Source organism: Dipodomys merriami, unplaced genomic scaffold (genome assembly GCF_024711535.1).
Source record: "Dipodomys merriami isolate MVZ:Mamm:240054 unplaced genomic scaffold, mDipMer1.0.p SCAF_3, whole genome shotgun sequence".
Classification (NCBI taxonomy): Eukaryota; Metazoa; Chordata; class Mammalia; order Rodentia; family Heteromyidae; genus Dipodomys; species Dipodomys merriami.
Window position 1 is genome coordinate 39,938,120 of NW_027204492.1, and position 15,420 is coordinate 39,953,539.

Genomic DNA, 15,420 nt, shown 5'->3' on the forward strand with positions numbered 1-15,420 from the left:
AACATATACTACCCAGTTCATGCAGATTATTAATTTAGTAATTACACACAGCATTTAAGAACAACCAGAATAAGTACAACTTTATAACATTTGGAAAACAGTTCAAAATTGATAAATTTTCATCTTGAAATACCTATAGGTTTTACAGAAGCAAAATCCCCTTTCTCAGTGGAAAAAGTACATCTATGAAATACATACATGTGTTGAACAGGACTTTTTTAAGGAGCAACTAATTATCCCACTATAAAATAAACATTTATCATTGCTAAACTTTCTCACATTGTTGGTGTATAATGCATTTTTGGAACAGCGGGGTATGGATACTCAACAGAAATACACATATTTTGGACAAAACTCATGGATCACAGGAAATAGAAAAGAGGGTAAATGAAATAAAACATGTTATCTAATGCTTACCTATACATCTGAGTTTCACAATTACACAGGTTGGGCAAATCTTAATTTTTACATAATGTGTACATTTGTTCTTGTTTATATTGGTCCAAGAACTTGATTTCAGAACCATTTGCAAACTGTCCAAATCAAACTTGATAATCCATTGCCCTCACAGGTATCTAAGTGGAGAGAACACCACATTTGACTCACTGGCAATAATACAAAGTAGTATTCCACAATAACTACTACAGTGGGGGCACAGTTTTTACAACAAATATGAAATAGATTATAACAGAGATTTTCAGGAGTGGTGCAGTCACAGTCACTCTATGAGGGTAGATAGGTTTAGTCTATGAAATATACTCTTTGAAGCACTGGGATTAGGGATACTTCTGTGGAAGCCTTGTGAACACATTGCCAAGCAGATACTGTGTATTTACAGAGTAGTCTATTTCACAACTACAAATTGCAGAAGAGAATCTCTGCACGTGCTGAGCTACTGCTAGTAAACTCGAACCATTTAGCACTTTATCTGTGAATATTGTTGTATTATTTCTTTTCATTTGTTGATACTTGCAGTCAATGCATATTTAAATTCAAACTCCAATGATGCTGAAAAACAAGTACGAAAATGCTCACCTCTTCACATATAAAGCTTAGAGTAGGTCAAGAGATTGAAACAAAATATTCAATGTGAATTTCTTAGAAAACAATCAAATGTGCAGTTTAAGATTCCTTTTCACTTGTAAAATTTTTGAAATAAGCCACAAAGCCATAAGGCTCAATTGAAAAGTCAACCTAAAAGAATGTACAACCTATCTATTCATTTGTTTCAAAATGCATTTTGTCTACTTACTACCTACTAATTTGTCTATAGAAGATTTGCTTGCCTAAATAAATATAAAAGCTGTCATTATGAGCTGCTGATTTATTCTAAAGAAGTTGTCCATTATGTTGAAGAATTTCTAAATGTTTCTATCACATTTTTTCCTTCAACTGATTTTCCTTTACTAGCCATCTTCTGATGGGAGTGCCCCAACCATTTTTCCTTTATAACTCATGATTGTTGTTACTTTATAGATCTTCTCTTTTCCACTTAAACTTAGGTCAGAAGTTTATTTGATAAAGTCTTGAAGATTTTGTTATTTAGAATACTATGTAAATGTTAGAGTTTTTAAAGGTATGGGGGAAATTAGGTCACCCAAACTGTAGTCTATGTGGCATCATAAAAACTTGCTTTAAAACAGAATTAAAATTTTTCAGGACAAAATCAAAACTATACATTGGAACAAGGTCCCACACTACAAAAGCAAGTCCTTTCCCCCACCCACCCTGTCCACTATTCTGGAAATGTAAACAAAAGTATTTAGGTACAAAAATGATTCTTGTGCCTTTATCTTCCACTTTTCAGCACCTCAATGTTTTTAGGTTTTTCATATTTAATATGGCAGAAGTTAAGTATGCTCATATAACTGTTCAAAGGAATTCTGTTGTTTTTTTTCTACTACCAAATATCACTGGTAAAGCTAAGCTCTTTAGATGATAAAGGAAGCAGGGAATTGTTCCTAGGAAGTTCCTCAATATCCTTGGGGGCATTATTAAGGGGGAGCTGTCCATTGAGTAGTGTCAGAGGCAAATTGCAGTAAGTGTGGTGGTTGGCTAAGGAAGGAACTGGCAAGGTGGTGGTTGCTATATTGTGTTTATAACCTCTGCAACAATGCCTCATTTGCATTGAATCTGAATGGTGGAAATCAGGGAGATCGGCTGGAGGTGATGTCAGAGTGGCTGAGGTACTGGTCATAGCAATAGAGGGTATAGGCTGAAGTTCTCCAAAAAGTCCTTGTTCTGCAGAATCCAGAACATGGCACCGAGATAGCATGTCTTTTCTCTTGATGGGCATTTCATATACTAAGTGCTTCCAAAATTTTGAATTTAATTTGCTGCTTTTGGGTCCCTTCCACTTGATCAGGGACAGAAGTTTGATGCTGCGTTTTAGTGATTCAACTTCCTGGCAATTCACCTTTCCTTTTAACTCTGTACACTCAATCAAAATCACTTTGATTTCACCACTGACTAGCATATTATGGAGTCTGCTTTCCAGTTCGAAAATACTCCATCCCCGTCTGAGAATATAGTCTGGAGTTAGCACGATAATAAGTCTTCTGCTTTGCTCAACACATCTTGTGAGATCTTCAATGTATGCTATAAATCACAGAAAGAGAGAAAGAGTAAAACAAAGACATTGCCAGTCTTTAAAGCACAGGTTTGCAATCTAGTAGTGCAGAGATCCAGTCTTTCAATAAAGTCCATCACATTTGCTTTGCATATTCAGAAAGACATTTTCCTCCAAAATTAGAAAAATTTGAAACAACTGCTTAAATATTTATTTTCTTTCCCCCATATCATTACTTACAGTGTTCAGTTGCCTAATATAAATTCCATCTTCTTCAGAACTTAGGTGTGAGTTTTGTTTACCTAATCTCTTAACTCAAGGCAGCCTTCCATGCTAGTACTCTAAGGGCATAAGCAATCAATGGGTCAATGAGAATAGGATTAGTACCTAATAATAAGTGCAAAGTTGCTACAATTTACTTCGTTTTTCCTCCTTTTTTCTTTTTTTATCAATATTAAGTTTTGATTGCTAAATAGTAATTGTGCATACAGCAGCCAATTTGCCAACTGCACAACAAATAGGACAGCTATGTATACTAACCACAGGAGAGGGAATTGTGCTTTAGAGTAGTGGAAAGCTGCTTGTAGAATCATCCACCTTGTTTTCCAGAATATGTCATTTGTCACGTGAGGTCCTCTAGTATGCCCTTCAACCCCAAAGGTGGTGAAGTGGTGTGTGCTCACCAGTTGAATTGGGTTTAGCATATTGTTACAAAGAAGGAAGGATAGAGTTTGATGTGAGAGATGGTGTAGAATAAATGATAGATGAGGAGGAGCATATAAATGGAGAAATAGTCTTTGCTCTCCTTTGTGGAGCAAATTTGAAAGTGATGTACATATGTCATGACTTGCTTCATGGTAGAAAATCATTCCACTACACCTAGAATAGTTTATACCATGGCATAATCTTTTATGCCAGCATGTTTCCCAAAGTCTTATTTTCCCAAAAGGGAAACGCACACATGTGTTAACAAATGGAGACTTGGACACAGGTGCTGCACCAAAAAGCTGTCTTTACTAAGTAGAGTATAAGGCCTTGTCTAATGTACAGTGCCCTCTAGCAGAAGCCATGCTTACAGAAGCATAGGAACATTTGTCACTGCGAATGTGCTCAAGATGATGCTACTTTCAATACATAATGTGGGGACACCAAACAGCCACATAGAAGCCACGTGAAAAGAGAAATTTCCTTTACAGATGGTCTCTCATTTCCAGCGTTTTATTTCTATCACTTGCCAATAAGAAAACATTTTTAAAAATGAGCAGAAGTTTCTATACACCCTACACAAACAAGAAACTATTTAGAGGTATACACAGAATTGGCCAATTAAAACTGTTTTGTTTTGACTTAATACATTTCAGGACTTTATCATGCAGTAGTTCCATTGGCTGTATCTGAGGGAATAATGCAGTTGCAAAGTTGGGGTGGAACCTCTTAAGTATTTTAAGTATTTTATTTTAGAGATTACGTATTCAAGGGAAAAAAATCAGCGGTGAAATCTGCAAAAACAAAACAACACAAAACACAAATCACTACAAGGGTAGAAGTGGGAAATTATCATTCTGTTTTGATTACTGAGAGAACTGGTGAAACAGAGTAGAAGGAAAGGTAGGAAGATTCAATAGAATGGAAAAATACTATCTCAATGTAACAGCTCTGACTCTTCAATTTCTTCCTTTCTTTCTGCTTCCAAAAAGAAAGAAGTTATATGGGAAGCTTCATCATTAGAAGTTGGATCTGTAAGATACAGTAAAATAAACTATCATACATCTTTCCCATTTTCTTTTTCACCTTTTCTCCAAAACAAAATAAAACCAAACAAATACAAACCCCAGCATCACACTATTACTGTAGGGATCTATGAGAGTACAGTTTCTGCAGAAGAATGAAGAGTTAATAGTTAATTTCATAGAAATTATCTCTACAAAACAATTTACCAACAGTTACTTTGACTAGTTTCCATCTCTCATTAATTTCAACATATTATCTAATTTCAAAAAGTGCTGTGCAAACTTTGTCAGCAATCACATAAAATATACATCTGAGATCAATACTATTTCTATGTGTTAGAATGTAGTCTAAATTTATTTTAAGTATGTTTTAAAACATGGCTTTACCGACCTAAAGAAGATATTACAACTTAAATGTCCACAATCATACAAGAAGTTACCCACACACATGTGCATGCGTGTGTGCGTGCACACACACGCACACACACACACACACACACACACACACACACACACACACACACACACACATAAATTAATTTAATTGAGCTATCCATGGGCTAGGGCATTGGCTTTGCTAGCTGCTTTTGGAGATGCAGTAGGGAACAGAATAGGTGTTCCATTAGTATTATTCTACCAATTCAGCCATTTATTATATTTTTCCATTTGATAGAATGCAACATTTAGAGCTTCTGGGGCTTCTTAGAGGCTCATAAGTCCAAATTTACATTTGTCCCAAGAAGGACAGATCCCACTATACTCAGCTGCACAGGGTGTGGGTGTTGAAGGGAACCTTGGAGCAAGGGAGTGGTCCCTGTCTCCTGCATACTACATTGGCTGTGCTTATCCTGGCAAAACCAGTGGAGAGCTAAGGCAACCATCCAGATAATTCCAGCTGAAAACCTGCTGTAGAAAAAAAAAGTTTAGAATAATCCTGGTTTACCCTACATATACATTAATCATACGCACTGGAGTCAGTCAGTCAGTACATCAAAAATTTCCCTGGGTAGAAATAGCCCAAGTGTCCCAAAGTAAACACAAGCCATTTGCTTAGGCCCTGAATTTCGTGTTCCATTTCACTTGGTAAAAAACCAAGTGGAAGTTTTCAGATGTGAAGCCCACATTTCACTTCTTGGGATGGTGTTCAGTGGTTGGGCAACAACCTCAATGTTTGAAAGCAGCTGGGGAGGTTCTTCTAAGAGCTGCCTGGCTCTAAGGAAAAGAAGGAGACTGTGCCTTTGCTCCCATATGCTGGCTCTCACTCTCTATTTTTTAAAATATATTTCCCCTCCTTTCCTTCTCTCTACCTTTTGCTTTTTCCTTTTCATTTTTCTTCTCTCCTTTTTCCCTTTACCAATCTTTTTGCTTTTGTCCTTACTCCCTTTCTTTTCCTTTTCTGACTCTTCCCTCCTCCTTCCCTCTCCTTTCTTGTCTTTGTCTTTCTTTTTATTGAGCAAAAGAACACATTTTTATGAAAATATAAGTAAATGAAGAAGAAACAAAACAGATAGTGTTCATATTTTTAATTGCTAATCTTTAGCTAAATAATTGTTGGTCAGTTATATGAGCAATTGCCCAAAATGCACCTTTGGGGCATGCCTGTAATCTATTGACAGTGAATTGAGACCTGACCCATTAATTTTGTACGGACCATTATTTTTTATATTTTTAAAGTGTTGTTTTTTTAAAAGATGATGAATAAGAAGAATATGATGCAACGGAGACCATATGTGACCCACAAACCCTAAAATATTTACTATCTGGACCTTTACAGAGATGACTTGCCACCCTTGAATTAGAGACCAAGCAGGGTGGTTACGTTGGAAAAGTTCCAATTAAACTAAGTAGAAACAGGTATCAAGTTAAGACATTGCTGTCCATAGTGTAGCTCTGACAGGCAGTGGGGTTTGCTCTAGTAGGACTGTGGTTTTGTGGGAGACATGTTAGAAACCTTCAGAAACCTTTTTAAAAAGCTTCTTACCACAAAGAGATAATAAAGAAGCATTTAAAAAAATCCCTAAGTCTACAGCACATATGAATATTCACTGTCTTGTTTTAACTTATTTAAGCAAATCCAGTGACTTAGTCACAAGAACCCTTTAAAAGACATTTTTCACACAAAACATCTGTAAAGTCCCTTCAGGAAAAAGCCATTAAGTCATGTTTTCACAGATTTTGGTTTAAGTTATTTCTCATGCAAGAAAAGACCAAAGGTGGTTGTATCTGCCAGCCTTCTGTTTCTCTAGAGAAATCTGTGCAACCAAAGCAGATGATCAGATATGACATAAAGCCTATATCTGAAGAATCTCCCTTATTTTAATTTTATAAGAGGCTCTGTTTAGTATACATTAATTTTTCATATCATATATTCATGTGCAAAGAAACTTCTCCACTTGTCAATACTGTGAGTAGATGGAGAGTTAGGAAGATATTCTCAGAAAAAATGCATAGTCAGAACACTCTCCTTGGGATGTACATTTATTAAGGAACTGAAGAAAACTTATGGCAGTACTCTCAGTATTTCTGGGAAATAAATTAATTGACTACCTAAAATCTTATTAAAAACAAAGAAAATCTGGTTTCAAACTTTTTATCAGGAAGCATTTGTATAACGCAAGATTGTTCTGTATTTAACAAAGCAGAATTTGATTTAGAAAAGTTACTTGGAAATGAATTATACCACATCTTAGCAAACAAAAAGGTAAAATGAAGGAGGAAATGGAGACAAAATAGAAACCAAAAGAATGAAAGGTCCAAGAAAGAGCTCCTAATATGATGCATACAGGATTTCTTGTCATTCTAAGGTTGGTAGAAGGACAGGGAAGAAAAAAAAATCTATATTAATGAATTTCTTTGTGCCCTAGCTACTGCTTACTAACCATCTGATTTCTAAAACAAATTAACACTTTGTTGATATTTCCACTTATATCAGTGTTGTTATCATACATATATGTTATCATACATATACATATGTATATGTTAAAAGACAAATATGTAGCATGTAGACTATGGTATACTTTGTTACTTTGGTAGATTCAAATAGTAGCTTGATGTGTTTAAACTCATAGCTATATAAGGCAGCCATTAATTAAAAACAAACATTGTTGGAGTGAGAGAGGGTACACAAAACAGTAAATTCCAGTAAATTATGCAGAATATTAGCTATTTCAACAATGATATTTATAAACACATAGCTTAATATTTGAAAACTAAAAAATTAAATCTATATCGGTTTCCCATATATCAAAAAGAAATGTGTTTTCATCATATATTTATGGAAAATTATCCAGCCTTATACTACTCAGATTTTAAATGATGCTTATAAAGACTAACTTATTAGAAGTATTATAGATTAACTATCTTTGATGATATTAATATGATTCTAAAATTCTCTATGTTGTTGTCACAAAGCGCAAAGTTTTCCAATTTTTATTTATCTATGAGTTTTATAAGTAGGGGTTGTTCTATGTGTGTGATATTACTTGCTTTACAAACATCTCTTTTGCAGCCTCTCCTAAGTCCTTACTTAGGTATTTTATGAAAAATTAGCTGTATTGTACTAAATTTCTTCAGTATTAGTTTTGATTTCTTTTGTATAAGCATTCTGTTTAACTTTGAGCAGAAGATTGATCAAGTCAGTATGGACTTTCTGACATCTTGTGTGTCCAGGCACTTTATTTCTTAACACCTTTTGTTTTGGAGGTTGTTTTTCTGGTAATTAGTCCATTACTTTTGCTCTGGCTTTTCATCCATGGGTGAGTGAGCACAGACTGTACGGAATCCATATCTTCTCTCTTTCTCTTCACTTTTATCCCTTCACAGAGATGAAAGTGAATGATGGGAGAATGAGAAAGTGGAGAGTAGTAAAGAAAGTGACTGGTAAACTGTATTCCCTGTTCTCTTTTCTGTCTTCCTCCCAAACATTAGAATTATGTACAGGAAATTAATTTTCCTTAGCACAATCTTACTTGAATATGACACAAAGCTACTGGCAACTTGGAGAGTCTTTTCAGTGTTTCTTTCAATATTTTTATCTTAAATCTTATCTGTTCTAAGGACTTTTAAAAAAAATTAAATGGTTTATCTTTGAGTCCCAGATTTCCAAATTAAAACTCTTCACAGTTGATTTTAACCTCTATCACAAGATTCAATGAAAAAACTTGTCCATTTAGGTTAGTAAACTTTTGAAAGATTAGAGTTGTTTCCATTTCTCTTGTTTCTAAAATAAAGGAGATGGTCAATATATCTGATTTTATTCCACATAAGTAAATTTCACACAATGTGTTAAATTTCCTTGGTTGTGCATGTCACCTCTGCCTCACACTTTTTAGGTCACAGACATTAGATTGCCTGGAAAAGGATTTTATTACTCCCTAGGGACAACTTACTTGAATAGTTTCCAAACTATTCAGCTATTAGAGGAAATATTGGCAATGAATACTTACAGATCCATGTACAACATTTTTTTTGCATGCCTCACTTCAGCAGTGGACTAGGGATCATCTGACACCAGATGTATTCTCCAGTCATTTGTCATTTCATTGTCAGCACTATTGCATGACTAGTACTAAGCATTAAAGAAGTATGAGATTATACTAGTGAAGAAAGTCAAACAAATGCGAGAATGTGATTAGATATTTTAATTTTCCCCTTAAATTAGTGAAGGAATCCTAGGATTCTTTTTTTTTGTCAGTCGTGGAGTTTGAACTCTGGGCTTGGGTGCTGTCCCTCAGCTCTTCAGCTCAAGGCGAGCACTCTACCACTTGAGCCACAGCACCACTTCCAGTTTTCTAGTGGTTTATTGGAGATAAGAGTCTCAGGGACTTTCCTTCCCGGGTTGGCTTTGAACTGTGATCTTCAGATCTCAGCCTCCTGAGTAGCTAGGATTACAGGCATGCGCCACCAGCACCTGGCACTCCTAGGATTCTTGAGTGAAAGAAATACATGGAATATTGAGTATGGAAACACAATTTTGATACCTGAGGCCAATTAATAGATATAATTTCAATAGGTATAATTAATAAAATATACACATGATAACAGGTCTTTCTCTGGTACAGTTTTGCAGGAATAACTCACATGAAGAATGATGACTCCCTAAGCTTTCCAATGAGAAGGGAAAATTGAGGTAAATGCCTGTGAAGGATTTTTTCTTCCTCATTCCACTTGGACATACTTTCATCTAAAGCTTCAGCTAGAACTGGCTCAAATTATAATTCATAATAAATATCATGCATGCATGTTGAAGCATTTTACTTACTTTCTCATAAAAATAAACAAAAACTACAGGATTGAGTTCTTTACACTTTTTAGACTTTGAATGCTGTTTTTTTTTCCCTGTCTGACCAGGGGTCCTGGGCACAAACCAATAACTTTTATATTTTTTATATTTTAAAATCTCTACAGAAACACTGAGATAAGATAGGTCCCAGAGCCTAAATGGTACTCATCCAAAAATGTCCCCAATCTCAGGATCTCAATTGCACAGCTGGGTTCTGTTGGTCACATGTCAGCTTCAGAGCACATCTGTTCATTCCTCAAGGATCCACAAGTCCCCATGAACACAATGTGCTCTGTGTTGAGTACTTTATACCACAAAACCCAGCAGCTGCACGGGTGAGAAAATCTCTACTTCTCAAGTTTGTGTCTCTAGGCAGTTTGAGTAGGGTGTTTTCTATCTGGCTTTCTTTTGGTTGCCTGTCACTTCTGACATTCAGATGCCTGTTGGCAACAAAGTTGCTTTAACTGTTCTCAGGGACAGATGTTTCTAGTCTGGGAAGAAATAGCCATTTTTTTTTACTGGAAAGTAAGAATTCTTGCCACATTTAGGCACCCAACCTGAGAAAACATAAGGAAGATCCTGACCGCAGGGCTCAAGAATGGAAAGGTAGTCCCTGCCAGGAAAATAATGTCCAGATCTGAAGACTCAGTTTGGGCATTTAGGAAAAATCTGTGCGTCAAATTTTTCAATCTCTGCTAGTTTGTAATAGCCAAAGAACAACATTTCTTAATGGGGTGTGTGGGAAAGGTACAGACAACCCCAGCTCATCGTGGAAAATGATATATTTGTGTTTAAGCTTTCTGAGAACAAGAACAAGAGAGAGAGAGCAAGAGTGATAGAGCCAGAGAAATACAGACGCTGAGAGACACATATGGAGAGAGAGACAAAATATTCTCATGAACTTTTGAAACTGTGCATTGGAAAGTTCTTTCGTGTTAAGTGCATAAGGACCCATACCACGATAATTTTGAAACTTTAACAGTGTTGAGACTTTTCAGTGGTTATACCATGACAGAGATACAAAGGCAACTGAAGATACATGAAAAGTAAAGACATTAAATGTAAGTGGATTTGTGCCAAACACTTTGTTCATTTGATTCATATAAAGTTATTGTTGTAGATGAAGAATGGTTTCAGGTAGTCTGTTTTTATAAGCCTCCAAGGGCCTTAATTTTTGAAAGAAGGAGTACTCATAGGTCAACAATTTTAAATGAGATGTGAGGGAGAAACACAGTTCATAATATTGTAGCTAGGCTTTTCCCCTCCCCCATAGGAATGTGTCTATATTTATATAACATAACCTGTTAAATCTGTACCAATGGCTGCAAATACAGACCACAGAAGCTTCTTTAAGAACATACATACACCAAGTCCAAAATGTTCTACTCTGTCATTCATGTGTAAATCAAGTATATTATTCATATACTTCATCGACTTCCTGAAAGTGTGCTAAAAATGCCAAGGAAAAACTCATTAATCGTGACATGGTGACTGCTCAGCTAGCTCTGAAATGTTGATGGAAAAGAAAAATTGTCAAAGGGCCTTTTTAAGAACCTCTGCAGGTTACACTCGCAAATCGGAATTCAGAGAACATGAATTTCCTCGTTCAGGAAGGAAGGATTAAAATCAAACACCCTCCAGTGGTTGCATCTAAAAACTACATAGTTGTCCCAAATGGCTTACTGTAAAAGTCTTCTTGTGTGCCACTAAATACCCAAGATCAAGTCCCTACTCAGGCTGATAGATGTACAATCTGAAAATATATTAAAATTACCTTGCATGAACTACCAAATATCTGCCCATCTTGATGATATCATTTTGTGAGATTTATATGGGACTATTTAAAAAATAATTGCCTAGGTAAAGTAGGTGAATCCTACCTAGCATCTCTTATGCAATGTATTGTCATGTTTAATAAAATATATAGCTTGGAGCTAGAAAATTTTGCAGTTTGTGTAAGCTTTGTACTCCATGGTCAAGGAGGATTTTCAGCTGTCTATAGTACACATAAATGATAGTGAATTTTAAAGCAAATTCATCTTTCTTATTCTCCTGCTCACCCAGTCTTGTTCTCACTCATTCACAGTATCTATTTTATTATGTTGTAAACAGTGGCCATCACTGAGTCTCAAGTGGATCATCTGTGTTCCATGCAATTTGTACTTCCCTTTCTCCTGTGCATAATGGTGTAAAACTGTTTCTTATTTCAGAAGAAGGTCAATTATGTTGAAATTTTCAGACATGAATGTCTATATTTTTCAGTAACTTGTTGGACTTCATAGAGGGTGTTTATTGTGCTGCTAAAATTTATGGACTATAATGCAGAAGAGCAGTACTATACCGAGTCATATTGAAGATGATTTCATGTATAATATTGATTTTACTTAGTTAATGATATACCTACTACTTTAAGATGATTTAGGATATTCTCATTTGAAAAATGGATTTTGATGAATTCCCATATTTAACAAGATGCTATTAGTAAAAACATAAAACTATATAGCAATGTAATGAATTAGGTAAAAATAGAAATGCATTTAAAATTTTCATCAGTAATTAATTTCTTATATTTGTTTTTCTCATCTCTAAAAATAAAATGTATACCTATATGTTTGTAAGTATTGACATTATTCTTATAAATTATACACATTTTCCTTTCAGTATAAAGATCGTGCCTACCTTACATTGACCCCATTGAAAAGAGTGCCTTTCAAATGCATCACATAAAATTGACACCTTTGTTTATTTCATTCTCATCACTTCCTCTTCTCTTAACTAGCTCTACTGAAACAAAATCAATACACGTCTCTGAAATACTAATGAACTTAGGTCTTCTGGAAGATGATGGTGGAGTATGAAGACAAATGAGAAACAGGACCTACCCTCATGCAGCTTATAATCTGGCTGACTAGGGAAGATATAAATAGATGGAAAGTTACAGGAGGTTATAGAATAACACAACATGTCACAGGAGCAGAAATTTTTATAGCCAAGCAAATAATTATACACCACAAACTCTAGAGCCTGAGAAATTATTGTGGAGTTTTCCCAAAAATGATAACAGGAGAAGGATAAATAGATTTTCAAAGACAGAGGAGTTCCATGAACAAAAGCATGAAGAGCAAATAATATATATCAAAGGTACATTTTTGTTAAAGTAGAAGCTCTGAGTAGAGAAAATAGTAGGAAACAAATTTAGGAGAAAATGTGGGTGGGCAACAGATTATAATGATGTTTAGATTAGGGTTATAGTTTTATATTCTAAGAAATAACAGAGTAGATTGAGTAAGGGTGTGACAAGGATGTATTCATGATATTAAAATGGTTAGATGGATGGGAGGAAAGATAAAGAAAGTAGAGAGATAATCTGCATTGCAACAGTAAGGTAATTATGTTTTCTACCAGGATGGTGAAATTAACAATGGGAAAGATGAAAGGAACACTGCATTTGGGAGGAAAACAGTATAATTAAATGACTTTGAGACATCAGGATGAACCTTGGGAAACAAATCAATATAGAATGGTATTTTGTGTCATGAAAATGAGGAAAATTACAAGGAGAAACCAGTAAAAACCATGGTGGGGAAACTTGGAGACTTCTCACATTGTAGCATTGTAATGGATCAGTAAATATAGTTTATTTTGATCGTTTCCACACACATTTAAACATATATACCAATATGCACACATAAACTATATATATGTATATATATTCTCTAGGAAAAATAATTAAAACCCAAATCTCAGTTGTTCCCATTTGTCTTCTGTCATCTTAATGACTATGGTAGACTGCTGACATTCTGAGTAAGCATTACCAATTGATTACGATCTAGCAGAATGAGAATTAACATTAAACAGACCTAAGTTTTACTCCTAACTCTGCCATTTACCACTCATCTCATCTTGGACCTCAGTGAGCCTTTGTTTTCTCATCTTTAAGAGTTTAAGAGAAGGAAATATATGTCTGATATCACTCTCTTTCTCTCTCTCTCATTCTCTCTCTCTTTCCAGGTAATTGTAAATATTAAAGAGCATAATATATGTAAAATTATAATATATTTTCAAGTGCTGAAAATACAAGCTTTTTATTTTGTAATTTCTATGTGTGTTTAAATGAACATGATACAAACTGTACAATGCTTGATAAGAAATGTACTCATTATCTTGCCCATGTAATTGTAACCCCTTTGTACAGTATTTTCACAATAAAAAATAAATAAAAATTTAAAAAAACAAAAAAAATAAAAATTAAAGAAAGAGTTCAATCTTACCCTCTCAAAGATAGTAACAGACATACATGCAAATTAATATTAACACTTTTGTTTTCCCTCAGACATTAAAAAAAACTTTGAGGGCAAAGATCTTAAGCTCAAATATGGTCCTTTTACTTTACCACATATATATTCTGAACAAAGTACTCATTTTTAGCAAAAATAAAGGACATATTTTGCCTTGAAGCTGAACTTATTCTGAAAGTGCTGTAGCCAGTGGTCTCATATACCTTTTTAAAATGTATTTTTATTATTTTAAGTAGTTCCACATTTCCACAAGTCAGATTATCAGTATAATGCATTTAACTCATATACCTATGTAGGTGGATTTTCCATAGATTTGTGAATGACTGACAATGCATAATACCAACAAAGGTGACTGGTAAAGATTAAAAATTACAAGTGAAATGAGAGTAGGTATATGTAGGTACAGTGACAGGTGACTAACTCTGGAACTGAAACACATTGGTATTTTTTTGCCAGTCCTGGGACTTGAATCCAGGGCCTGGACACTGTCCTTGAGCTTCTCTGTGTTCAAGGCTAGCACTCTACTGTACCATTTGAGCCACAGTGCCACTTATGGCTTTTTCAGTTTATGTGGTACTGAGGAATCGAACCCAGGACTTCATGCATGCTAGGCAAGCACTCTACCACTAAGCCACATTCCCAGCCCATATACACTGATTTTTGAAGACTTATTTTTTTATGGTATCTCTCCTGGAGCTTGAACTCAGGGCTAGCTCTCTACCATTTGAGCCACAACTCTAGTTCTGGCCTTTATGTGGTTAATTGGAGGTAAAAGTCTCATAAACTTTTCTGCTTGTGCTGGCTTCAAACTGTGATCCTCGGATATCAGCCTCCTGAGTAGCTAGGATTACTCAGGCTTGGGCCATTAGCACCTAGAGACATTTTTTTTAAAAAATTAAAGGGTCATGGTTTTCTCAGGACACTAAGGCAATATAATAAAAACTAACCTTAAATTACAATTTAAAGACCACAAATAAAGTGTGAGAATGTCTTCAAAAAGTTCAATGTTCATTTCAATGTCTTCAAGGTTCAGATGTACTAAAGTCAGAATACATGCAATTGAGAAATTTGAATTAAAAAATCTGTGAGAAAGAGTTCTCTAAATACTTGGCTCTGATGCTTGAAACAGCCATAGAAGTTGCTAAAAGAAACAGAAAATTTGAAAGTACTTACTTCCACTTGGAATCAGGTCTCTTTCTGGAATGAAGAGTTTATATCCATAATGCTTTTCCAGGACATCTGGCAGTATTTCAAGAGCAAACTGCTCTTCTTCAGGATTGTCACAGTCTAAAGTATCTTGTTCCACTTTTGTGTATGAAAGATAAGCATCATATTCCTTGTTGTCTTAAAGGAGAACAACAAAGAATTGGAAATTTAGCAATATTAAAGGTCTATAATTATTTATAGGCTGGAATCGGCTCTATAGTCACTGTCTTTAATAATTGGAAAAAGTATGTCACATGCTATGTAATAGAAAATATAGTCCATTTTAACATAAATAATTCATATGATATACACTGAAATGCTTATGCAATTGGCCAC

At 34.9% G+C, this 15,420-nt stretch overlaps 1 protein-coding gene across 1 annotated transcript in view; it reads right to left on the minus strand.

Annotated features, from left to right (window-relative positions):
* Positions 1-1,684: 1,684 nt before the first annotated feature.
* The window catches only part of Il1rapl2 (interleukin 1 receptor accessory protein like 2), a 1,139,514-nt gene continuing 1,125,778 nt past the window's right edge, over positions 1,685-15,420 (minus strand). The window contains exons 10-11 of the mRNA XM_070038998.1: positions 15,052-15,222; positions 1,685-2,598 (exon numbers count right to left, since the gene is read on the minus strand). Of these exons, the coding sequence (XP_069895099.1) occupies positions 1,901-2,598; positions 15,052-15,222 (869 nt within the window). The 3' untranslated portion in view covers positions 1,685-1,900. The remainder of the gene's footprint in view (positions 2,599-15,051; positions 15,223-15,420) is intronic.